At 37.0% G+C, this 26,274-nt stretch overlaps 1 protein-coding gene across 2 annotated transcripts in view; it reads left to right on the plus strand.

Annotated features, from left to right (window-relative positions):
* FOCAD (focadhesin) overlaps positions 1-26,274 on the plus strand; it is a 312,065-nt gene that overhangs the window by 192,359 nt on the left and 93,432 nt on the right. For both annotated transcript variants that reach the window (XM_025433196.3, XM_025433197.3), the window contains exons 19-21: positions 2,764-2,902; positions 7,334-7,519; positions 15,162-15,283. In XM_025433196.3, coding sequence (XP_025288981.1) covers positions 2,764-2,902; positions 7,334-7,519; positions 15,162-15,283 — 447 coding nt within the window. The remainder of the gene's footprint in view (positions 1-2,763; positions 2,903-7,333; positions 7,520-15,161; positions 15,284-26,274) is intronic.

Raw genomic sequence — 26,274 nt, forward strand, 5'->3', positions numbered from 1 at the left:
GACTGAGCCACCCAGGTGCCTCAACAACCTTTCTTCCTCCCTTCCTCCTTCCCTTCTTCCCCTTCTTATTCAGCAGCTTTATTGAGCTATAATTCTCATTCTGTATAATTCACCCATTTAAACTGTAGAATTCAGTGATTTTAGTATATTCAAAGAACTGTGCAACTAATCACAGAGCATCCACAATCTAATTTTAGAGCATTTTGTTAGTAGTCAATCCCCATTCCCCCTTTCCCCTCTCGCAGCCCTCAAGCAACCTCATGTATGTCCTATAAATAATCTACTTTCTATCCCTAAATTTGCCTATAACCTGAAGCTTTCCTTTAATGAAATCACATAGTATATGATCTTTTCTGACTGGCTTCCGTCACTTAGCTTAATGGTTTCAAGGTACATTCATCTCTGGAGTGTATCTATACTCCACACCTTTGTATGACTGAATCATATTCCATTGTATAGATAGGCCACATGTAGTTTATGTATTTATCAGTCTGTGGACATCTGAATTGGTTCTGTTTTTTGGCTATGAGGAATAATACATTCACATTCATATGCAAGTTTTTGTGTGATCGCCTATTTTCAGTTCTTTTGGGTTTGTACCTAGGAAGAGAATTGCTGGGCCATGTGGTAATGGTAAATAACTCCGTTTAACTTATTGAAAAACTCCAACTTTTCCAAGGGGCTGCACCATTTTATATTTCCACCAGCAGATTGGAGGGTTCTGATTCATTGTTATCCTCACCATCCCTCTGAATTTTCTTCTTAAATATATTTTTTAAAGATTTTATTTATTTATTTATGAGAGACACACAGAGAGAGGCAGAGACATAGGTAGAGAGAGAAGTAGGCTCCCCGCGGGAACCCAATGTGGGGCTCGATCCCAGGATCCCAGGACGCCGCTTGAGCCAAAGGCAGCTGCTCTACCAGTGAGCCCCCCAGGGGTCCCATGAATTTTCTTATCAACTTAAGTGTTCACCTCTGTCTTCCACTTCTCTGAATCTCATGCCACTTGTGCCTATCTGTGTATGTGAGAGCTTCCCAGAGCTTTGATACACTGGTGTGGTAACTGGTATTACCTCTGTAGTCTCTGCTGTGAGCATTATTGTCTGTTTCCCCCTGTATGCTGTTTAAATATTCTTTTCAATTTGTCCCATGATGTGTAAAAAGAAAACAAGGCAAACAGACCCAGAGCCAACTTCTTTCTTGTGTTTTTTTTAGGCAACTAGGATTGGGTATAATCTTTAAAATAACTCCTGGTGATACTAATCCTGGCAATTTCAATGTACCCAGACTAGAGATACTTGGAAAACCCTGCTATGAGAGCAGAAAGGGTTGAAATTGTGCTAGAGTTTCTCCAGTAACATCGATGTCAACAAATGCTGTTGTGCTCTGGGTGGAGCATACATTATTGTTATCTCTGTAATTATGGCTGGCTCAGTCCTCTGAGAATTAGGTATTCAATACTGAATCAGAATTAAATCGGGGGATCCCTGAGTGGCACAGTGGTTTGGCGCCTGCCTTTAGCCCAGGGTGCGATCCTGGAGACCCAGGATCGAGTCCCACGTCGGGCTCCTGGTGCATGGAGCCTGCTTCTCCCTCTCTCTCCTCTCTCTCTCTCTCTCTCTCTCTCTGTGTGTGACTATCATAAATAAATTAAAAAAAAAAAAAGAATTAAATCGTGTCTCAGAAAGTGCTCGGGTAGTCAGGTTGCTTTTATGCATTCACTAGTGAAGAGAACACTAGTTATGGTTGAAAGCTTTCATTGGAGTTGAGGTTATTATACTTAAGAGAAGCATTTCCTCTCTGTTTTCTTTTATCCCCCTGCAAGAATCCTGACTCAGTGCAGTTCCTAAATGGAACAGTGCTTTGGGGACCTATGAAGAAGGCAGTGTGCAGGAATTGTTAATTATTTCTAAAAATAACTCCGGGAGACAGGCTAATGGTAATGACTGGGTTCTGGCACTTTATGGTTATAGCAACCACTTTTATATATTTTGATTTCCTCCCCTAATGCTTAATTATCTCCATGTGGGCATTATGATGGTGTGTCATTGAAAGTATTAAAAATTTAATTAATTGCTTGATAGTTATATCTTGTAGAAACTACAATAGTGGTGATCTTCTTACATTTTTAAATTTTTGGTTCCAACAAACCTAACTAATCACAGAGCAACCACAGAATCGTCAAATTGCAAATTAAACACAATAAAGTATAGCTACCAATTACAGATTTTAGTGTTTTTATAATCTATAGCAACAAACTGCCGAGTCTAAAGAAAAGTCAACTAAAGCATTCTGTCCTTTCCTGATCTCTATTTTATTTTCTACTGAAAGATTTTAAGCTTTGCCATAGAGACATGGCTGGAATCACAAGTTAAAGGGAAAAAAATGTATTCCGACAAGGCAAATATTTAATCACAAACCATAGAAGCTCAATATATTGAATGTGTCAGTGTTTGCATTTTATTGTCAAATGGTGTAAAATTTTATTAGTGTTCTATAATAATCATTGCTTATGCTGGCTTATGGTAATTTTCTTAGTATATTACCATTAGTTCTTTACATGGATCTGGAATTGTATCTAATAAGATAGAGTTTACCATTTAGTTAATCTGAAGATGAACAGATATTTTAAAATTAATTCTTAATGTTCTTTTGACATTACAGTGTAATGAGTCTAACTCAGTTTTTAAATCTTGGCATAAAAAGGACAAAGAAAAGATTTTACATAATAGTTTAGTATTGCCTTCTTTGTCATTTCAGATAAGACCAGAAATCCCGACTCCTGATGAGCTAGATGAAGACGAAGATGATGAGGGCGATGAAAAGGATCTGGATCTTTCCATTCCTGGCTCTTGCTATCTTAGACTGTTGTCACTTACTGCTCCTTTGGTTTTACCAGGTGACTCCTATTTAGTGGCAGGGGAGCTAGCATTTTTGAGTGATTTTACCTGTCTGATTGTGTTCTTTCTGTGATATGTACCTATAATAGCTTGCTTTAATTATAGCTTAATTTCTGTTTGAAAGGCAATAGGTATCCATCTGTTTTAGAGGGACTGTTTGAGGTAGTAATGGTATTCAAAACACACTGAAAAGCATTAGAGTTGAACAAAATTGAACCAGAAAATAGTTTAAACAACCATTTTCAGTGAGAAATTAAAATTCATTTCAAGCGCTGTATTCTACAAGACAGATTTGCAGTGGGACTTTAAGTCACTGGCTCAAGTAATGGTTCTTTATTCTATAAGCTAAATGAAAAGATTGTTAGAATCTTCAGAGATTTATTGGATACTTTCATTCTGAATTTATTCTTTCTTTAGAATTATTCCAATGATGGCATCAATATTTGAGAGCTATAAATTAATGGTTTAAAAAATGGATTAAATTGTATGATCATTCCATTTTGATAAAAAGCTTACAGGACCTTGACATTCAAAAAATTATTCTAATTGTATCTAATTATTCTAACTCAGTATTAGCCAACAATTTGCCAAGCATGCATCTATTACCTCATTCTGTCCCAATTCTACCTTAAATATACATGGACATAAAAAGTCAATTTCTAAAAATTAAGTTCAATACATGCAAGAAATGCCATCTGGTCAATCATAATCTCAATATCCTATAATAAGGGACATTTTTTCCTTTATTTGCACCCCACATAGAGGCATTCTGGCAAATATATACTATGTCTAGGCAAAGCTCTTGTCCCAAATACCTGCCACCTTTCATTAGAGAAAACTGAAATGGTACAACTGAGACCAGGAGTTCACTTTTTCTTTTCTCTTCACATCAGAATAAGCCTTAAAATCTTAATTTCTGTTCCTCTTCTGTTCATCCCCCTTTTCCATCTGAAGAGCCTCCCTCAAAGTTCTTCAGAGTCTAGGACTCCTTTGCATTTTTATTCATTGGTTCCAGGAAAGGAAAGAAGCCTTCAGTTCCCCAAAGTTCCTCCTGTATCCCAAAATTGCTTTAGAGATAAAAGTTATTTTGGGCTTTTAATTGTTTTTATTTTTATACTTTAAATATTTTATTTATTTATTCATGAGAGACACAAAGAGAGAGAGGCAGAGACATAGGCAGAAGGAGAAGCAGGCTCCTCGAGGGAGCTTGATTGCTAGTGTGGGTAGCTTTGATCTCAGGATCCCGGGGTAAGGACCTGAGCCAAAGGCAGATGCTCAACCACTGAGCCACCAGGCATCCCTAATTTGCATTATTTTAAATAGAGAGCTTATTGGTATTTATTTATTTTTTATTTGGAAATAATTTTAGACTTCTAAGAAGTCGTGAATCCACTTTAGAGAGTCCCCATGTAATTTTACCCAGTTGCATAACATCTCACTACCTTAGTTCATTATCAAAACCAGGAAATTCACATTGGTATGAAGCAATTAACTAAACTATGGACCTTTTAGGATTTCACCAGTTGTTGGTTGTTTTTTCTTTTCCCCATACAATATGTACACTTTTTTTTTTTTTTTTTTTTACTCAGTATAAGTTCTTTGATATGTATCCAAATACTTGCCTTTCTCGGGGATCCCTGGGTGGCGCAGCGGTTTGGCGCCTGCCTTTGGCCCAGGGCGCGATCCTGGAGACCCGGGATCGAATCCCACGTCGGGCTCCCGGTGCATGGAGCCTGCTTCTCCCTCTGCCTGTGTCTCTGCCTCTCTCTCTCTCTCTGTGACTATCCTAAATAAATAAATAAAATATTAAAAAAAAAAAAAAAAAAAAAAAAAAAAAACAAATACTTGCCTTTCTCAATTTTTAAAAATTGCTGAATCATATTCCATTGTAGGATGTACCACGGTTTGTTCACTCACCTGTTAAAGGACATTGGGGTTGTTTTAAAAATTTATGACTAACCCTCTATTCTACAAATTTTCCACATGTTTTAAATTCTCACCTGGTCATCTGGGGGACAGCCCAAGGCTCAAAATTCCTAGTTGCTGGCTTAGTAGCTGGGGAAAGACAGTGCCCTATGTATCTCTTATACTCGTGGTATCTTACCCTCATTTAAACTATTTTTGGGGCTGAAGTTAATTTGGCAATCTTTAGTTCTCTAACAAGTAGACAAATTTCCATTCTTGAGTTAGTGTATGTGCAGATGTGTCCTTACCTCCTGACATATGTGAGCTTTTGCCAAAACAGAATTTCTTCTGAGAAAGCCTGAGATTATCTTTTGTCTCCATAGCTCTTCTCTCCTCACAAACATGATTCTTAGCTACATTCTGAAAAGTTTGTGCTTTCACTCAGTGTGAAGCGGTCACACATGTGCATGCATATTGCACCCAATCGGATGTTACTCATTTCTTTCATTTAGATGATGTGTATTGATCAGGGTCTTAACAGAAAAGGCTCATTCAGATGGCATCCTTGAGAGTTTAATACAGGGGCTATTTACAGTTGTGTGGTTGGGATTGAAGGAAATTCACAAGTGTTGGTGCATCATCCCAGGGTGGCTAATGTCCCTCATCCTGAAGAGGTAAGGATGGGGAGGGAGTAATTTGGAGAATTAGGGAGAGCATCCATGTCATAGTTAATGCTGCCTATGGGGAGCCAGGGCCTGCAGAAGAGGGATGCAGGCAACTCATAGCAATCCTGCAGGAGGGGGTCTGGGGAATTCATGCCCCCACCTCAGTCTGTTTCCACCCTCTGATCTCCTCCAAGTGTCTCCCATTGGATAAAGCCAACAGGAAGCCAAAAGACAAGGAGCCTGTTGATGGAGTCATTAAAGATTATTCTTCCGGAGTGCAGAGCAGGGTTGAGAGAGTAGAGGGTGGGTCTGGCAGGGTAAAAGGAAAACATACCACACAGGTGTTCTCTGGGCTTCTAATGGGGAAGCATGGTCACATCTGGGAAGGTTCTATATAAGAAAGACAGAACTGGGTATGTAATAGACGTTCCAGTGACCACTTGCTGCCTTTAATTTAATCATGGTCATTTGAAGCAGACTTTTAGATCTATTAAGCCTGAAAATCTCGGAGCACTTGGGTGGCTTAGTGGTTGAATGTCTGCCTTTGGCTCAGGTCATGATCCTGGGGTACTGGAATTGAGTCCCACATTAGGCTCCCTGAGGGGAGCCTGCTTCTCCCTCTGCCTATGTCTCTGCCTCTCTCTCTGTCTCTCATGAATAAATAAATAAAATCTTAAAAAACCCTAAATTACAGTTTAGTTAAGTGGACCTTTCTTTTTTGTTCCTATGTGAGGCACATGCAGTGGTTTTCTTTTTTGTTTTCCATAGGATTTGTTTAGCTTTAGTGTTTTTGTTGTTTTTGTTTCTGCATTGGCAACCTCTAGTGGTCCTTAGGAAAATAACACTTGAATATAAACCTTATATTCTTATCAGGTATTTTGTTTGGGTATCCTATCGTCTTCTGATCCCATATTTCTGTTGCTAATAAGTAGAAATGTCAAACAGTAAAGATTTGGGTTTAATTAGAAGGAATACAGAAAAATACTGAACTAATATTTTGGTACTAATATTGCTACAGAATGATGGCTAGTCATAAAGGGCCTCTCTGAAAATATGTAAATGACAAGAAGGAGCTGATCACTTGGAAATTGGAGAAATCAAATGTGTGCCACTTGTGGATGCAATAGCATGTACAGTGGCCCTGATTTAGACATGAGCTTGGTGTTCTTGCAGAATAGAAACAAAGGCCATGAGAGTGTGCCCCTAACATAGCTAGCAAGGAGGGTGGATGACAGAGATGAGGTCAAAGGAGAGTCAGGGACTAGATCATACATAAAGCCTTGATCATTGTCAGAAGTGTTAATGTCATTCCATGTGTGGTGAAAAGTCACTGGAAGATGTTAGGGAAGACAATGACATAAAATTCTGTCTTCTGGGCCGAGGATGGTTTGTAGGGGTGGTCATCAGGGGAAGACAGCAAGAGCTAGTTTTTAAACTTATCCAGCTGAGGCAGAGAGAACATAATGACTGGCTAAGTAGCAGTGAAAATGGAGAGAAATGGATAGATCTGGGATATATTTTTGAAGGTACATCTAGAAGGACTTGCTAATGGATTACATACAAGAAGTATGAGACAGGAATTAAGAACGTCTAAGTTTTTAAGCTTGAGTAACTGAGTGCCATGTTCTAATTTGGGAAGAGCAAGAAAGGGTTGAGGGGATCAAGAATTCTCTTTTTACTTTGTGAAGTTAGGTTTGAAATATAACTCTATCTCTGTGTATGTATATGTGTGTATATAAGTATTCATATATATAAAAGTATATATATATACCCATACACATATGTATGAGTTAACAATGAATGATTCTCTCCTAACTTACTATATTTATTCTACCTCCGATCTCCTTTTATCTCTTTAAGCTTTGGAAGAATTTTTTACATCTCTCGTGAAGCAAGAAATGGTGAATATGCCCCGTGGAATCTATCACTCTGCATTAAAAGGAGGTGTCCGCTCAGACCAAGGAAAGACTGTAGCAGGAATCCCCAATTTTATATTGAAAATGTATGAAACCAATAAACAACCAGGTTTGAAACCTGGCCTTGCTGGTAAGTCTATTACATAGCATCAAGGTATAGGTTTTTAATGTAAGGATTGAACTTCCACTCCTAAGAAGGATATGATAGGTCATGGCAGAGTGCTGCTGCTGCTAACATTTTGACACAACCAGATAAATTACAAAAAAAACAAAAAAACAAAAAAAAACCCCCAAATTTTAAAGGCATCAGAGAACTGTGGAAGCAAAGATAGGTAGACTAAAATTATAGAATGGGGAGAAAGAACATTTTAGAACTGTGCCCTCCACTGCCTCATGAGAGATAGTCACTGATTTTGATTGTCGGCTAGGATTGGGGCTTGGCCCAGGAAGAAGTCTGTTGAAATATAGAGAAACCAGTGGGGTTTTTAGTGTTTCGTGGGTCTACAGTGATGTGCTGCTAATTTTCTATGTCAACTTGACTGGGCTAAGTGATACTCAGATAGCTGGTGAAACATTATTTCTGGATGTCTGTGAGTGTGTTTCCAGAAGAGGTTAACATTTGAATCCGTAGACTGAGTAAAGAAGGTCACCCTCACCAATGTGGGTGGGTAATATCCAATTCATTGATAGCCTCACTAGAACAGAGAGCTAGAAGCAGGGTAGATTTGTGCTTTCCTTAGCTAGACATCCAGCTTCTCTGAACTATACTGAATTACTTAATTATACCACCAGCCTTTCTGGATCTCCAGCTTGAAAACATCAAGATCATGGGACTTCTTAGCCTCCGTAATCTTGTGATTCAATTCCTATAATTAATCTATAAATATATGTCAGAGAGAGAGAGAGATACTGAGATTGAGATTGAGATTCTGGTTCTCTAAAGACTCTAATAGAGGTGAGAAACTGGAGAGTTTTCCTATAAGCTATCTGACTGAATTTTGAATTTGCACTGAAAGTTAAAGAACTGGCCTGTGCTTCTGAGAGGGGAAGTGAAATCTCCCATCTGGCTGGAGGAAACTAAGAAGAGCTAGGAAAATGGGCCTGAAAACAAAGCACCCAAGTAGTGAATTGATGCTGAATGTCTACACCTCTTTTCACTGGGATGCACTTCTTCTGGCCTCAGCTGGAGGCTGAAAGTCAGGCTTGACCTTAACAAGAGGCTGGCGCCCAAGGCAGAGAAACCAACAGAGGTCTTACATTCATGCAGTGTCTTGAGTGGTAAAACTGAGGACTTGTGGGACCTCAGACACATAGCCTACTTCTTCCTCAAGATGTTTGTCAAATTTTGAAGCTTTAGGGGATGGGAGGTTAAACTGAAAACCTCTGAGGACACATCTGAATCTCTCATAAGCTCTCTGCAGTGAGGAGACCAATTAGGCTGTCAGATGAAAACCTTGGCGGAGGCATCCCCTAGGAACACGGTTGAACCAGAGGTAGGCTAAGATTTACTGAAGCTGTAATCAAGCCTAACCCAGTTCAATCTCTGATTCAATTTAAATGATCAGTCCTTTACTCTGTCTCCCTGACAGAAGGGAGGAGAAACTCCTCTCTGATTAAAAAAAAAGTAATATTTAGATTTTCTGTGGTTCCTTTGTATGCTGTCCAGTATTCAATGAAAAAGTATTGGATATATGAAAAACCAAGAAGCTTTGAAATGAAGAGAACATTTAATGGAGTTGAAGAAGTCACTCCATTAAGAAGATATTACAGTTCTAATCAGTGTAGACAAAATAACATAATTAAAAAAAATATATGAAGAATGTTCACAAAACTAGAAGACAAAAATGGATAAACCTACCAGAAGAGAGGTGGGTAGGAGCTTGGGTTAATAAGTGATGGAGATTAAGGACTTCATCTGTTGTGATGAGTACCAAGTGTTGTATGGAGGTTTTGAATCACTTTATTGTATACCCGATATTAATATTATAGTTAGTTAACCAACTGGAATTTATATGAAAAAATGGACAAGCCTACAATAATATTGGGAAACTTTGAAACATTTTTTAAATAGCTTAATGAACAAGCGACAAATCAGTGAATTTACAAAATATCTGAGTAATTCTGTGAACAAACTTCATTTAATTCACATATAGAGCATTGTACTTTACAGTGATAGAATTCTTATGCTTTTTTTAATTAAGATTTTATTTGTTTATGAGAGACACAGAGAGAGAGGCAGAGATGTAGGCAGAGGGAGAAGCAGGCTTCCACGAGGGAGCCCGATGCAAGAGTCAATCCCAGTACCCTAGGATACTGAGCAAAAGGCAGACATGCAACCACTCAGCTATTCAGGTGCCCCTCTTAGACTTTTTAAGTACTTGGGGAAGTTAACAAAATGCCTATATGATGGGCCATAAATCTCAAGAAATTTCAAAACATTGACGTTATTTAGAATCTATCTTCTGATGATGGATGATGGTGGGATTGAGCTAAAAATATATAACAGAAAGATAGCTAGGATGTCTCCAGTATCCTCAAAATTGAACAGTATGCTTGTAAATAACCCATGGATCAAAGAAAAAATAAAAATGGAAATCAGAAAATATTTTTAACAGAATCGTAATGAAAATAAGCTATAACATGACTTGTGGGACTTAGCGAAAAAAGTATCAGAAGGAAATTTGTGCTTTTAATGAATATGTTAAATAACAAGAAAGGAAAAGAGTCATGATTTAAGCTTCTATTTCAAGAATAGCATCAAATGAAGCTTAAAGAAAGGAATAATAAAGGTAAGAATAAAAAAAGAGAGAACATATAAATAAAGAAAACCACAGCTTAAAACTGATTTTTTAAAAAGATTTTACTTATTTAAGAGAGGGTGCAGGCACAGGTGAGCAGGGGGAGGGGCAGCGAGATGGGGAGGGAGTACCAAGCAGAGTCTGCACTGAGAGCAGAGCCTGATGTAAGGCTCAATCTCAGGACCCTGAGATCATGACCTGAGCCAAACCAAGAGTTGGATGTTTAACTGATTAAGTTACCCAGGTGCCCCTAAAAATTTATTCTTTAAAAAGTTTAACAAAATTGATATGGCCATTGTAATCTAGACAATAAAATGGAGAAATGTAGATTATTTCTATTAGAAACAACAAAGGAGGCAGCACTTCAGACCCTACAGCATTCAAAGAGATCATAAAAGAATATTATAAAGAACTTTTTTTTAATGTTTTTTTTAAGATTTTATTTATTCATGAGACACACACACACACACACACACACACACACACACACAGAGGGGCAGAGACACAGGCAGAGGGAGAAGCAGGCTCCATGCAAGGAGCCTGATGTGGGACTTGATCCCGGATCTCCAAAATCCTACCGTGGGCTGAATCAGGCGGCACTAAACCGCTGAGCCACCTGGGCTGCCCCTTTAACCAGTAAGTTCACAGTTTGGATGAGATGTAGAAATTCACCAAAATTTAAAACTTTGTAAAACTGACAGAAGGAGAAATAGACTAACTGAATAGTTTGATATATATGAAACTGAATTAGTAACAACTTTCCCACAAAGAAAACTCAATGTGCAGCTGACTTCCTTGGTTAATTTTTCCAAAAAAGAAAGAAAGAAATAATAATAATCTTCCATCAATTCTAACAGAGAATAGGAAAAAAGGAACACTGTTGGTGAGATCAGCATAATCTTGATACTGAGTACAATAAAGGAATATATATAGCAGTGTCTTCCATTAAAGATAGTTGTAAAAATACCCCTATATATATTAGAAAACTGAATTTAACAATACAGAGGATAATACATAACAATTAATGTTTGAAAATTAGTATAATTCAGTGTGTTAATAGAAAAAGGCAGAACAATCTTTAGATGATCTCAATAGATGCATAAAAAAGCCTTTGAAAAATTTTGTTCCCATTCATGACACAAAAAAGACTCTCATTAAACTATGAACCAGGGATGCCTGGGTGGCTTAGGTTGAGTGTCTGCCTTCTACTCAGGGCATGATCTCAGGGTCCAGGGATTGAGTTCCGCATCGGGCTTCTTGTATGGAGCCTGCTTCTCCCTCTGCCTATGTCTCTGCATCTCTCTCTCTGTCTCTCATGAATAAATAGATAAAATCTTAAAAAAACAAAAACAAAAACAAAAAACCACAACTATGAACCAAAGAGACCTTTAAAAAATTCTGATAAAGGACATCTACAAAGAATTTAAAAAATTCTGATAAAGAACATCTACAATGCTGTCTTTGTTCTTAATACTGAAATATTGAAAATTTTACTCCTTGACATTGGGAAAAAAGATAGGGATGTTTGTTATAAGCACTATTTTTAGTATTGTAATGAAGACTATAGCCAGCGTAATAAGCCATGAAAACTAAATAAAAGTCCTAAGGATTAGAAAGCAAGAAGTAAAATAGTAATTATTAAAGAACAATTAAAAAATAGTCATTAGTGATTACACAATTAAATAGTTATTATTTGTAGATGATTGTATAATACATGGAAAATCTGAAATAATTTACAAATTAATTAGGGTTAGTAAATGAAAAAATTTTTAAGAGATTTTATTTAGAGCAAGTGAGAGAGAGCATATGAGTGGGGGGAGGGGTAGAGGAAGAGGGAGAAGTAGGCTTCCTGCTGAGTAGAAAACCTACCTGGGGCTCCATTCCAGGACCCTGGGATCATGACCTGAGCCAAAGGCAACTACTCAACTGACTGAGCCACCCACACCCCAGAATTACTAAATGAATTCATCAAGATTATACATGCAAAGGTCGACATACAAATCAATATGTTTTTACAAATCAATGATACGTTTTTACATACTATAAAAAAATTAAAAATTGTACCATTTATGATATCACTGAAAAATATTAATAACCCAGGATAAATTTAGCAGTGTATAAAACTTTTACACTGAAAGCTACAAAACATTATGGAGAAAAATTGAAGAAATCCTAATAAATGAAGTGATGTACAGTGTTGATGGACTAGAAGAGTCTAAGTTATAAAAATGCCATTTCTCTTCACATTAATATTCAGTCTAGTCCCCAGCAATATCCTGGTTTGGATACTGGAAATTGACAAGCTGATTCTAAAATTTGTGTGGAAATGCAAAGACCAAAATCAGCAAAAGTAATCTTGAAGAACAACACCAAAGTAAGACGATATACATTGCCAGATACTAAGACCTGTTTAGTTTTTTTAATTTTTATTTTTTAAATATTTTATTTATTCATGAGAGATACACAGAGAGAGAGAGAGGCAGAGACACAGGCAGAGAGAGAGAGAGAGAGAGAGGCAGAGATACAGGCAGAGAGAGAGAGAGAGAGAGAGAGAGGCAGAGACACAGGCAGAGGGAGAAGCAGGCTCCATGCAGGAAGCCCGACGTGGGACTCAATCCTTCTCCAGGATCACACCCTGGGTCGAAGGCAGCGCTAAACTGCTGAGCCACCCGGGCTGCCCAAGACCTGCTTAAAGCCACTATAATTGACAGTATGGCATTGGTGCCAAGATAGACAGATAGACCAATGAAGAATGTAGAGTGTCCAGACACAGACCCACATATCAAGGTCACCAGATTTATTACCTAGGTGACACTGCAATGCTGTGGAGATAAAGGATGATTTGTTTTCAACAAATGATCCTATAATTAAAATCTAACTGTAAAAATAATAAATTATATTAAAATCAAGAACATGGGTTAACCAATATCTGCCATCAGGAGTGTGAAAGAGGAGGCCATGGAATGCAAAGAAAGCATTTATATATCTAATAAAGGACTCAATTTAGATTATATCAAGTATTTTTTTACAAATCAATAAGAAAGACACTCAATAAAAAAATGGGGAAAAGAACACACCCTTCAAAAAAGAAATTCAGATGTCTAATGAATATATGAGTAAGTGGCCAACTTCAGTATCAGAGAAATGCAAATTAAAACCACAGTAAGAGGGGATCCCTGGGTGGCGCAGCGGTTTGGCGCCTGCCTTTGGCCCAGGGCGCGATCCTGGAGACCCGGGATCGAATCCCACATCGGGCTCTCGGTGCATGGAGCCTGCTTCTCCCTCTGCCTGTGTCTCTGCCTCTCTCTCTCTCTCTCTGTGTGACTATCATAAATAAATAAAAATTAAAAAAAAAAAAAAAAAAAACCACAGTAAGATACCATTATATACTTACCAGGATGGCTAAAGTGAAAAGAAAAGGATGGAAAATAAAAAGTTATCGGTAAAGACATGGAGCAACCAGAACTGCTTCTGGGAATGTAAGTCAGTACAACCACTTTGAAAAACTGGTTCTGAACAAATTCATAACCTGTTTTACTTCGTTATTTCATTCTTAGGGATAACCCTAAATGAAGTCACCAAAAGACATAATGTCCATAGCAGCATTTATTGAGTAGCTCTAAACTTGGAAGCTATCTAAATGACTATTGACAGTAAAATGGATAAATAAATTGTGTTATATTCACATGATGGAATGTTCAAACGAGAATGAATATACTACAACTGCCAATAGTGTGAATGAATCTCACAGTGATTATTAGATGTGAAAGAAGCCAGATATAAACGCATATACAGAGCCTAATTCCATTCATATAAAGTACCAAAGTAGGCAAAATGACTGTCAGAAGATTGATACCTTTGGGATGGGGGTGGATGTGACTGGAAGGAAACATGAGAAAGGCTTTTAGGATGTTGATCACGTTTTGTTTTTTGATCTAGGTGCGGATTAGAGGTTCAGTTTGTCAAAATTCATTGAGCTATATGTTTATGATATGCACTTTTCTCTGTATGTATGATACTTTATTAAGCGATATTTAAAAATGGAATGATCTCTATGTTTTAAATTATCTTAGTTCTTGAGTGTGTCTTTTCATTGGCTTGCAATTACCCAGATAGCTTCCAGTAGTCTCAAGACTACATTTGGCGTTTGGCTGTCTTGCTTTGCTTTTCAGCTGACGCTGAGGGCCAGCTGGAGGTGGAAGTTCAATCTGAGAACTTAGTTGACTAGAGTTGGGAGGACAAGGAGAAGAAAGCTTAGAGGAGGAAGAGGGAAGATGGGGAGAATGAATGCATGTGAGTGTAGGGATGAAGGAAAACTTGTCCACTTGTGGGCATAAACTAAAAGAACCCCTGTTTTCAGAAGTTAATGAAGATTGATATGTGCAAGAATTTCTCTTCAATTCGAATTAATTATTTTTTTAAAAGATTTGTTTATTTAGAGAATGTGCATAAGCAAGGGGAGGGGCAGAGGGAGAAAGGGGGAGAGAGAGAGAGAGAGAGAGAGAGAATCCTCAAGCCAGCTGTCTGCTGAGTGGGCAACCCCACGTGGAGCCCAATCCCAGGACCTTGGGATCATGACCTGAGCTGAAATCAAGAGTTGGATGCTCAACTGACTGAGCCATCCAGGCGGCCCTAATTGGAATTTATTCTTAAAAACTTAAATCTCTAGAAGTAGCAGCTCACAAAATTTAAAATAAATCATGAATTTCAAGTCTGTTCATTTACTTACAACTGAATAAGACTTGTAAATAAGTGATAATTTGAATATGGTAACTGCTAACTTCTTAAATCTCTTCTATTTTTTTCTTTCCTTAGACACCAATAGGCAAAAATCGTAATTTGCTGAGCAAATTATTTTAATTTCTAAATCTCTCTATCCAGATTGATTGAATATGGGTTACTGAGGATATGGTAATCTAATTAAGTTTTTCCATAAGAAACGTTTTTATAAGTTGTTCCCCCCCCCTCCCCCAGGTGGTATGTTATTTTGTTACGATATTTCAACTTATCAGAGTAAAGATGGCAAACCATTGCATAGACTGATGGCCAGTAGAGGGCGAAGTTTCAAGCAGACCTCACTTGCTCTAGTGCACGAGGTAGGTGCCTCCCCATACTGTGTAATGGTTTCTTCTTGCTTGTATATGTTTAGGAGTTTCCCCTTTCAGTTTATAATCATGAAATTTAGTGTGTGTTTACAAATCGTTTTTATTATAATTAATGTAAGTTGCTTTTAGTTTTTTTATTTTTTAAAGTTTTATCTGAGAGAGAGGAAAGAGAGAACAAGCATGGTTGGGGGGAAGGCGCAGAGGGAGAGGGAGAAGCAGATCCCCTGCTGAGCAGGGAGCCAGACGCAGGGTCCATTCCAGGACTCCAGGATCATGACCCGAGCCAAAGGCAGACGCTTAATCCACTGAGCTACTCAGGCGCCCCTGTAAGTTGCTTTTAGAGGCAACCAAAATAGCCCAATTGAATACTAAAATATTTGAATGTGTTTCTGTAAGAAACCAGCACGCTTCAAAAAATAAAATAATAATAATAAAAATAAAGAAACCAGCATGCTTCTCCCATTGCCCAGCCTTATTATTAGGGAGTAGTATGTACAAATTTGGTTTATTTCATCATTGTTTAACTTTTATTGTTCAGAATAAATATTCAGAATAAATACCAACTTATTATTTAAATAAATAATCTTGCCTATGTCTTGATTTGAATCCTTTGCACATATGTAGGGCACCAGTGTTTATATATTTTGTGACTGTTGGGATTTAACAGTGAATAGAAGTGTTTAAGGAAAAAAAAACCTTTGGTTTTAGTGTTTATTCTGTTTTTCTTTTAGGCTACCCTTTTCAAATAAAGTTATGTGATGCCATGAGATGATTTGTATAAAGTCTAATCATTGCAGATTATAGCAACACCAGAGGGAAGAAGGAAGCTGGAGAGCATGTGGGAAATGTGTGCTTTGTTGTTATCTTTAAACATATTATGACAGTTATTCATTCAGGTGTATATAAATTAAAATAAATGAACAACAAAGTATCATAGGAAAGACATTTATATAATTTAGACATGGTAGATTATATACCATTTATAAATGAAGATAGGGATTATAAAGCATTTAATGGTTTGCTATAAATTTAATTAGAGCTACTATAGTATGTTTGTACTAAGTCTCATTTTGGTGCGGATTTTATAAATCTTAGTATCACTGATTTGGTTGGATTTTATTCTACATCCTATCATTTGCCACTAGTTGCATATCCAGTTTCTAGAGATCTGTCTATCCTATGCCACCCATGTTCTTTCATATATTTAATTAGAGTTGAAATTATGTACATATTTGGTTCAAAGACTTTTTTGTCTAATTCACTGTTAGCTTAACTAAGGAGGGACTAAAGATCTGGGAGGAAAAGAGGTTTAATTTCATGAAAGAGAGAACATAGGTGATTTCTTGATTTGTTTTCCATAACATCTTACTACTTGCTATAGAAAAGAGAGAGATTTGGTGCCTTTTTGTGTTTTTAAGTTGTACACCTAGGAGATTGAAGGATAACCAAAGTGTTAGGTATTATCAGAAAGCTGATTTGAAAGTCACCAGAACAGAAACAAGAAAAAGTGTTAATATGAGTCATAGCAGAAGGCATCTAATAATTTCAGCAAGTGGCATCAGAATTTATGAGGTGTGCCTTGGATGTGAACAGAGAAAGTATTGGGTTAAAATACTTGTTGCTTATGTTGTAGAATGCCTCGAAAATTTCAAAGAGATGAGAAAATCATTATTTTAAGAGCCAATTGGAACATTTATCGGATAGAATTTTGTCAAATCTATAGTAGGATTTTTGTTTGGATTTATCTTGTAATTCATTAAAAGAAAAAAGGCAGGGGTAGAGAATGAATCATACAGTTTCTCAAGCTAGGTGATGACAATATGAATTTTAAGATCTGGTTAATCAGAATAATAATTGCAATGATAATAGCTAATAACCAAGTATTTTAAAAATTGCTACATATATATTTTAAAGTATTATATATATAATCATTTATATATATTCATAATCATATATATATTCATTTAATCTCTATAGTAACACTGTGAGGTTGGTACTGTTAATGTGCTTGGGACCCCAGAGCTCATAAGTACAGAAGCGTGGAAACTGAACCCAGTTTAAGTAGAGAACATTTTTTAAAAAATATCTTTGGATCTTCCCAAGATGACTTTAGTATTCCCTTACTCTTCTCCTTGCTTCTGGCCTTTCTTTCATTGGGATCCTTCCGGGTGAAGTTTCTGCAAACTTTGCTCGGGTTCTCATTACTTCTGAGTCTTCTTATTTTAAAAAAAGTCCATCATGAGAGTTTCAGTTGGTTGGTTCACCCATTGATGGACGCTTGGATTGTTTCCAGTTTTTGGCAATTATGATTGAAGCCACTGTAAGCAGTTCTCATGTAGGTGTGTGTGTGGACATCTGTTTTTCATTTCTTTTGAGTAAATAAAGATGTAGGAGTGGAATTGCTAGACCATATGGTAAGTGAATATAACAAACTACCAAACTTTGCCTAGTGACTGTCCCATTTTGAGTGGCCACGAGCAATGTAAGGGAGTTCCAGGGACTCTGCCTCTTTAGCCCAGACTCCGCATGATCAGTTTTTTTTAAAGCTAGCCATTCTCACACATGGATAGTGGTTTCTCTTTTGTGGTTTTGTGTTTCCTTAATGACTGTTGATGTTGAGCATCTTTTCAGGTCTTTTCTGCCAGTCATACCTTTTCTTTCATGAATTATTCTGTTGGTTTGCCCATTTTTTTTAAAACCAGGTTCTTGTTTTCAAATGAGAGTTTTTATATATTCTGGTATAAATTCTTTATTAAATAGAAAAATTTGTTTTGCAATTTTTTTTTTTTTTTTACCGTATCTGTAACTTGTCTTTTTTATTGCCTTGGCAGCGTCTTTTGAAGAGCAAATGGTTAGTTTTAACAAATCCCAGCTTACCAAGTTTTTCTATTTATGGTTCTTGCTTTTTGTCTAACCCAAAGCCTCAAAGGTTTTCTGTTTTCTTTTTTTTTACCTATATTTTCTTTCTTCCTTATTTTTTAAAAAATAGAGATATAATTAATGTGCCATGAAACCCACTCATTTAATGTGTGCAGTTCGGTGGTTTTAGCATATTCGCAGAGTTGTATAATGATCAGCACAATCAATTTTAGAATGTTTTCATTACACCAAAAAGTTCTGTACCTATTAGCAGAGAGACTCTGTTTTCCTCTTTCTTAGTCTCCAACAACCACGAATCCACTTCCTGTCTCTGTAGTTTGCATATTTTGGACATTTCATATAAATGGAATCATACAATCTGTGGTCTTTTTTTGTTTGACTTTTTTCACTTATTATAATGTTTTCAAAGTTTATATATGCTGTAGAATATGCCAGTACTTCATTCCTTTTTATGGCCAAGTAATATTCCATTATATGAATATGTCACTTGATGATCTCCTGTATTTATTTGAGGAATGTTTTTTTTTGTTTACTGTTTGCATTTTCATCCTGTGATCTGTGTGAGTTAACTTTTCATAAAGTATGAGTTATATATATTGAATATGCCATCCTTTCTTGGTCGAGGCACCTTTGTAGAAAATCATTTGTCCATATGTGTGGATCTATTTCTGCACTCATTTGTGTCCCATTGATCTATGCGTGTATACTTTAACCAAAACCACACAGCCTAATTACGGTTGCTTTATAAAAAAGTCTTGAAATCAAGTAATAGGAGTCCTCCAAGTTTGTTGTTTTAAAATTTGGCTATCCAAGACCCTTGACTTTTCCATGTAAATTTTAAATCAGCTTGAGAAGCCACAAAAAAGCCTGCTGTAATTTTGGTTAGAAATGTATTGAATTTGTGGATCAGTTTGAGAGACAATCGACATCTCGTTAATATTGAGTCTTTCAACTTATGTACAAGGTATATCTTTCCGTTATTTTAGGTCAGTGTTTTGTTTTATTACAGATCTTGTGCATATTTTGTTAAATTTAATGAGTATTGTATGTCCCTAAGTATTTTGATGCTACTGCATTCAATTAAACTAGTTTTTTGTTTGTTTGTGTGTTTTAATTTGTAACTGCTCATTGCTGGTATATAAACATATAATGGGTGCTTTTCTATTACTTTACTAAACTCACTTACATGTTCATGTTGCTTCTTTGTAGCTTCTTTTTGTTTTTTCACTGTAATCTGTGTGAATGGATGATCTTACTTTTTTTTCCCTTTCTGATGTGTGTGCCTTTCATTTCTTTTTATTGCCTGATTGCATCATGTAAGGCCCCCCACTGCAGTGTTGAACTGGAATAGAAAGAGCAGACATTTTTTCTTAGACAGTCTTGTGGGAAAACATTCAGTGTCTTAACATTAAATATGATATTATATTTAGCTTATTTTAGTATAAAGATTTTGTAGATATCCTTTATCAGATTCACAAGGTTTCCTTTTATTCCTAAATTGATGGGAATTTTTATCACAAATGGGTGTTGAATTTTGTCATTTTTTTAATGTTTTTTTTCCTGTATCTATTCAGAGGATTGTATACTTTTAAAAATGTATTGATGGGATCCCTGGGTGGCGCAGCGGTTTGGCGCCTGCCTTTGGCCCAGGGCCCAATCTGGGAGACCCTGATCGATTCCCAACGTCGGGCTCCCGGTGAATGGAGCCTGCTTCTCCCTCTGCCTGTGTCTCTGCCCCTCTCTCTCTCTCTCTATGTGACTATCATAAATAAATAAAAATTAAAAAAAATTTTTAAAAATTAAAAAAAATAAAAATGTATTGATATGATGAATTATTTTGATTTGTCTAAATGAGCCAAATCTTCATTCTTGGGAAAAACTCCATGTAATCATAATGTATTATTCTATTTATATGTTGCTGAATTTGATTTTCTAGTAATATTTTGTTAAGGATTTTTGCATCTCTGATCATGAGGGATACTGTTCTATAGTTTCCTTGTATTGTCTTTGCCTGATGTGTTACTGTGATGTTTGGTAGAATTTTCCATGAAACCATCTGGGCTTGGAGTTTTCCTCAGGAATGTTTATAACTATGAACTCAGTATGTTTAATATATGAGGCTGTTCACTCAATCTACCCATCTATGCCTATTGATCTTCAAGGGGGGCTATGGGTGGCACAGCATGCATGACAGTGTCTGTCTCCTTTTGTAAAGTGTAAAGCTTACAAAATTAGGGAATTTGTTTTGGTCACATATAGCTCCAGTGCCTGATATTCCTGGCACATAGTAGATAACTTCATGGACATTAGTTAATGATTTTAATCCTTTTGAAATGTGTATGTGCCTTAGACTTCATATGTGCATTTAATGTCATAGTTTCCTTTTTCTAGAAATGTTGTTATGAAATTGATGGTGAATCTAATAATTATTGAGTTCTTACTAAAAATGGCACTGTTATAATTTGAATGGCTCTTATGTACTGTTTTATGTCATTATTCATTTATATGAATAGATATATGTAGCCTTTCCTCCCTCCCAAAGATTATTTATAGGATATTCTATGGCTACCTTAATGCCTACAACTATAGGTGGGTTAGTGTGTGAATAGCTAACAGAACTTTGTTTTGAATGTCCTAAAGCCTCTGCTCTTCCTATTCTGACATGTATCTTGCTTTATGTAGTTGTATTTCTCAAGAACAATGTTCATTATATCAAGTAACTTGCATGTTATGGAGAACCGTTATTTAATCTGTGATGAATTCTTCAGGAATTATTATATTCCCTTCTTTTTGAAAACTTAAAAAAATTTTTTGTTGGTGTTGACCTTTCTTAAAGTAAAACTCTACCAAGGGACTTTTGGAAGACTTGCAAATCTAAGTCTGATTTGACTTTGACCTCACATACCAGGAGAAGTTCTATATTATCATTGCCCTGTTTAGATTTTTCTAAACCTGAAGTGCCCCCCCCCCCCGCCCTTTTGAAAAGGGGACAACCAGGAGTCATTTCAGACCTACTAGGGCTTCTCTAACCTCAAGTGCCTGTCCTCTTCTTCTCTGATTTATAAGTACACTTTCTCATCCTGAGGGTAACTTGATTCTTCTTGATACGGAAGCTGAAGGTGAATGACAGTTTCCTTCCCTGAAATTTGCTGCCTGTCTTGTCATCCTTTGGCATTTCTAACTCTGACACTCTCCCCTAAATTAAATAATAGTGATTTGTCCCTGGATGAGAATGGTAGTCCTGCTTCATTATTTCCTCCATCTTTGGTCTCATGTAAATTTTCCTGATCCTACTGCTGCCGCCCAACCAAATTTCTGCCTCTGCATTAGATAGTGAGCTCTTTTTTCATTTTTATTTCAGGAAAACCTTATCTGGACTTTTTGGGAGCACTTTTCTTAATGAAATCTATCCGTCTTTCCTCCCTTCCTTCCTTCCTTCCTTCCTTCCTTCCTTCCTTCCTTCCTTCCTTCCTTATTGATGATCATTTAATTCTTTTTGCTCTATAAATTATTTTGCCTCTCTTCTGCTCCTGTGGATTTTTTCCCTAGATGCCCAGCGATAGGTGGGATATAACCCACCATTTGAAATATAAGGAATATATTTGCCTTTTTCTTTCAGTTCCTTCTTTATTTAAAAACATATTTCTTGGGAAGAACATAGAGTAGCATTAGCATTCATGCAATATGAAACAATTAGATGAAAATTCTGAATAATAATTGGGAGAAGTGGTATCTGTGCTTATTACACATTCCCCTTGGAAAACACTGTGAAAAGTATGGTTTGCTGTATTTTAGATACTCCATAATTACCATGTGATGTGAGTTGTTATGGTAACTGAGTTTTCCCCCCTCCTATTAAATAACAGAGTAAGTAAATGGTTGCTTGAGATGTGATTGAATTGTCAGCTTTCAAGCTAATGTTATCCTGATGGGGGATGAGGTGGGGAGAGAGAGATAGACTGAGGAAGAGAAAGAGAGAGAGAGAGAGAGAGAAGATGAGGGAGGAGAGGCAGGAAGAGAAATTTTTAAATGTCCAGAAAGCACCCACAAAGAGATAAGTGTCATTTTACTTTAAAAATGTGTCCTCTACAAGCCCTCCCTTCTTGTCTTCCTTCACTATTTGTCAGGAGACAGGAATAACAAAATTATTTTTGTGCAAACAAGATTACTATTGACAGAAAATTGAAGGCTATTATATCTCATATGTAAACAATGGGACATTGAGTGGCTTTTGGGGTCTCTAACACTGAGTACAAATGGTTTTTCTTCTGGGAACGTGGGAGGAGTGTGTGTCACAGACTAAATGTAGTGGCTCAGTGTTTGTGTGTCTGTGTAGCAACTGAAGTTAAATACTTTTATTATTTTGATAATAAATACATCTGGGAAGCATGGAAATGCCTTCCTTTGTGAAATTGGGATTTTAAACTCAATAGCAAGCACTTAGTTTGCCTGTAAAGTTGTACATGCTACGCTAACTTATTACATTCTACTTTGACCATTTAACAACCTCACCAAGCTTATTGTGCTTGCTTTATAGTATTTAATGAAAGTCTGTTAAAAAGGACATTTTCTTATAAATGACTAATCATCTTTATTAGGATCACATAAGAGACAGAAAACACTACCAAATTTCTGGGCAGTATATTCTGAATAGTAAGTGAATAGGTGGCCATGTAGACCCTTAAAGTAAAACACGGCTCAAGAAACAAGATCTACTTTTTCATTTTCTCTTTCAACATTTCCCTACATTTGTAAATTGTATTTCTAAGTGAGATATTTTGTTGAGCTACAATTTCAGGCATACTTTAATTATGATACAAATAAAGTTTACTTAGGAAATTTCAAAACATAAAATATGACCGCTTTAAAATTTTGCTTTGTAACAACATTTCCTGCTAGAACATTTTGGACATGCTTGTCCAACATTTGTCTCAAACAAGTTTGAATTTATTTGTTTCCACAAAAAAGTTTTCTAATACTATCTTTCCAACATGATTGAAAGTTGAACATCACAATTTTCTGTGATTACTTGTTTACAGTCATATAGTTTTCACATGACAAAATTTTGTCTTAAAACAAATACTGTAGTTTGATTTGATTAAACTCAGTGGGTACTTAATTGAACACTTATGTGCAGAACACTATTATGGTCCATGGGAAGGATTCTAGATGGGTAGGATAGGATTTCTGCTCTTAGGATTATATGAGGCTAAGGTGCATACACAAATAATCTAAGATGGAATTGGTTGAATGTTACAGGAGAGGTTTGTAGTGTCCTGAAAGTATAGAGATGGAAGAAATTATTTCAGTAAGTAGAGATGAGAGGAAGAAAGGGCTTTGCAGGCAGTGGAAGTAGTGAGTGCAAAGGTCCTGTAGAGTATAGGACTGACTTGGGAATTGGTTTATAACCCAATTCAGCCAGAATGCAGGTTAAATGAAAGAGAGGAGCAGGAAATCATCTGGGGAAATTGGTTGGGGATCTTGGCCAGCAGAGTTCTTACATGAGAACAAATTATTTCTTCAAGTAAATGGTGTGCTTTTGATTCTGAAAGGCTTTGAACATAGTACAAAAGAGTTTGGACTTTATTCTTTAATGAATCATCAAAGCTTTTTGAAAAGAAGTTCCGAGTTAATGGAAGAGTAGCAGCACCATTTAGTAGGATGTATTAGAAGGAGGAAAGATTTTAGGCTGTTAGGGGATCAGTTAGGGGCCTCAGTACTCTAGGCAGGAATTAGGACTAAGCCAGTGAGGAAGAAAGTATGGAAAAGAGAATAAATGTTTCAAAGGTGGAGTTGACTGTTGGGTTGGGGGCAAGGAAGAAGTCCGGGATAAATCAGAAGTTTCAAACCTGGGTGATGGGGAAATTGATGTGTAATATTGATAGAAACACGAAGGATGAGAGGAAGGGTGGATTTTCCGTGCCAATGGCAAGTTTACAGAGTGTAATAGATGGTGGGAAGTGAGGGGTTGAGAAGCATTACAAGCTGAAAGTAGTGACTTACAAACCATGTATTTTTAATTTTATTTCTATTGAGGTATAATATACATGGAATAGATTTCTCTTGGTACATAGTTGGATGAATATTTTTTTTTTTAGTTGGATGAATTTTTACAAGTGCACGTGTTCATGTAACCAGTACCGCTGTCAAGAACAGTTCTGTCACCCTAAAAATTCTCTCATGCTGCTTTGTATGAGTCCCTGCCCTCTCCCTCTTCTTCTGACAATCATGGATGTACTTTATATCCTTTTTGTTAAAACTGTGCTTTTCAGAGTCCTGGGGCCACCACAAATAGGGTCTGATGACCAAGAGGGCTGACCACCAAGCCAAGCCCCCAGCCCTGGTGTTCACTTCATCTAGGCGAGTTTTGCCTGTTTTCTGTTTTATAGACTGGCATTTCACTTAATATTTGGGGTGGGTGGAAATACTACAGAGCTAAATATTTGAAAACTCATATTCTGCAGTGTTGCTGACACAGCTCTGAGCCCCCATCTCTCTTATCCAGATTATTGCAATAGCCTGTGGGTAGGTGTCCTAGCTCTGACCATTGCCCTCTATAGTATATTTTCAACATAGCAGTCAGCATGATCCTTTCTCACCATAGATCATGTCTTCTCAAATCCTCATAGTGATCCCCATTTAATAACAATAAAGACAAGTCCTGAGGGGTGCCTAGATGGCTCAGTTCGTTAAGCATCTGACTCTTGATTTTGCCTGTAATCATGATCTCAGGATCTGTGCTGGGTGTGGAGTCTGTTTGAGATTTTCTTTTTCCTTCTCCTCTTGCCCCCTGCTCTCCACACCTGTGCGTGCTCTCTCTCTCTCTCTCTCTCTCTCTCATTCTGAGTGCCCTGTTAATTTATCAAACTTCTCTCTTGCTCACTTTGCCTGTGCTAGTTGGTTAGAGTTGGTTACACTGGCATTTGTGTTCCTCAGACAGGTTTGCCATGTACTTGCTTTAGGACCTGTACTCACCGTGTGTGTTGATGTGTTTTTTAATTGAGGAAAACTTGCATAATGTAAAATTAACCCCTTTAAAGCTTAAAGCACACAATTCAGTGGTATTTTGTGTATTATTTACAGTGTGCAAACCATCACCTCTATCTAGTTCCAGAACATTTTCATCACCCTCTAAGGAGAGTGTGCACTAAATAATCACTTCCCACTTCCCTTGGCAACCACAGTCTCTTTTCTGTCTCTGTGGATTTACCTATTCTGGATATTTCATGTAAATAGAATCATGTAATATGTACCTTTGTGCGTGGCTTCTTTCTCTTTCACATAAATGTTTTCACACTTCATCTACATTCTAGTGTGCATCTTATGCCATTCCTTTTCTTGGCTGAATAATATTCTGTTGTAGATATATTCTGTTAATTCATTCATTGCACGTGTGGATTTTTTTTCAGCTTTTGGCTGTTGTGAAAATGCTGCTATGTGTATTCATGTACTGTGTTTGTGTATATAGTTTCGATTCTTTAGGGTATATACATAGGATTGGAATTGCTGGGTCATACGGTAATTCTCTGTTTGACTTTTTGAGGAATGACCAAACTGTTTCCCATCATAGCTGAACTGTTTTCCATTTCCACCAGCACTTATCTAGGTTTTTATATCTTCATTGGATTCCAGTCTTTATTCAGGCTTCACTTTCTCTCTCTCTTTTTTAAAGATTTTTATTTATTTGAGAGAGAGAGAGAGCGAGAACGACAGAGTGAGCATGAGTAGGAGAGAGAAAGAGAAGCAGACTCCCTACTGAGCAAGGATCCTGATGTGGGACTTGATCTCAGAACCCCTGGGATCATGACCTGGGCTGAAGGCCGATGCTTAACTGACTGAGCTACCCAGGTGCCCCCAGGCTTCACCTTCTCAATGAGGTCTACCTTGACCTGCCTATTGAAGTGCTCCCATCCCTGCCTTCCCCTCTGGGCTCCCCTCCCCACATCCTACTCATGTATATTTCTCTAACATGGTCTCTTTCTTAGGCCACATGCATTTCATTACACATACTACCTCTTATACCTAGAAACACTTACTCTATCCCAGATCACAGAACCTGCTCATGTCACCAGTCCATCAGACTCCCGTCATTGCAAGTGTAT

This window comes from Canis lupus, chromosome 11, assembly GCF_003254725.2.
Source record: "Canis lupus dingo isolate Sandy chromosome 11, ASM325472v2, whole genome shotgun sequence".
Taxonomy (NCBI): Eukaryota; Metazoa; Chordata; class Mammalia; order Carnivora; family Canidae; genus Canis; species Canis lupus.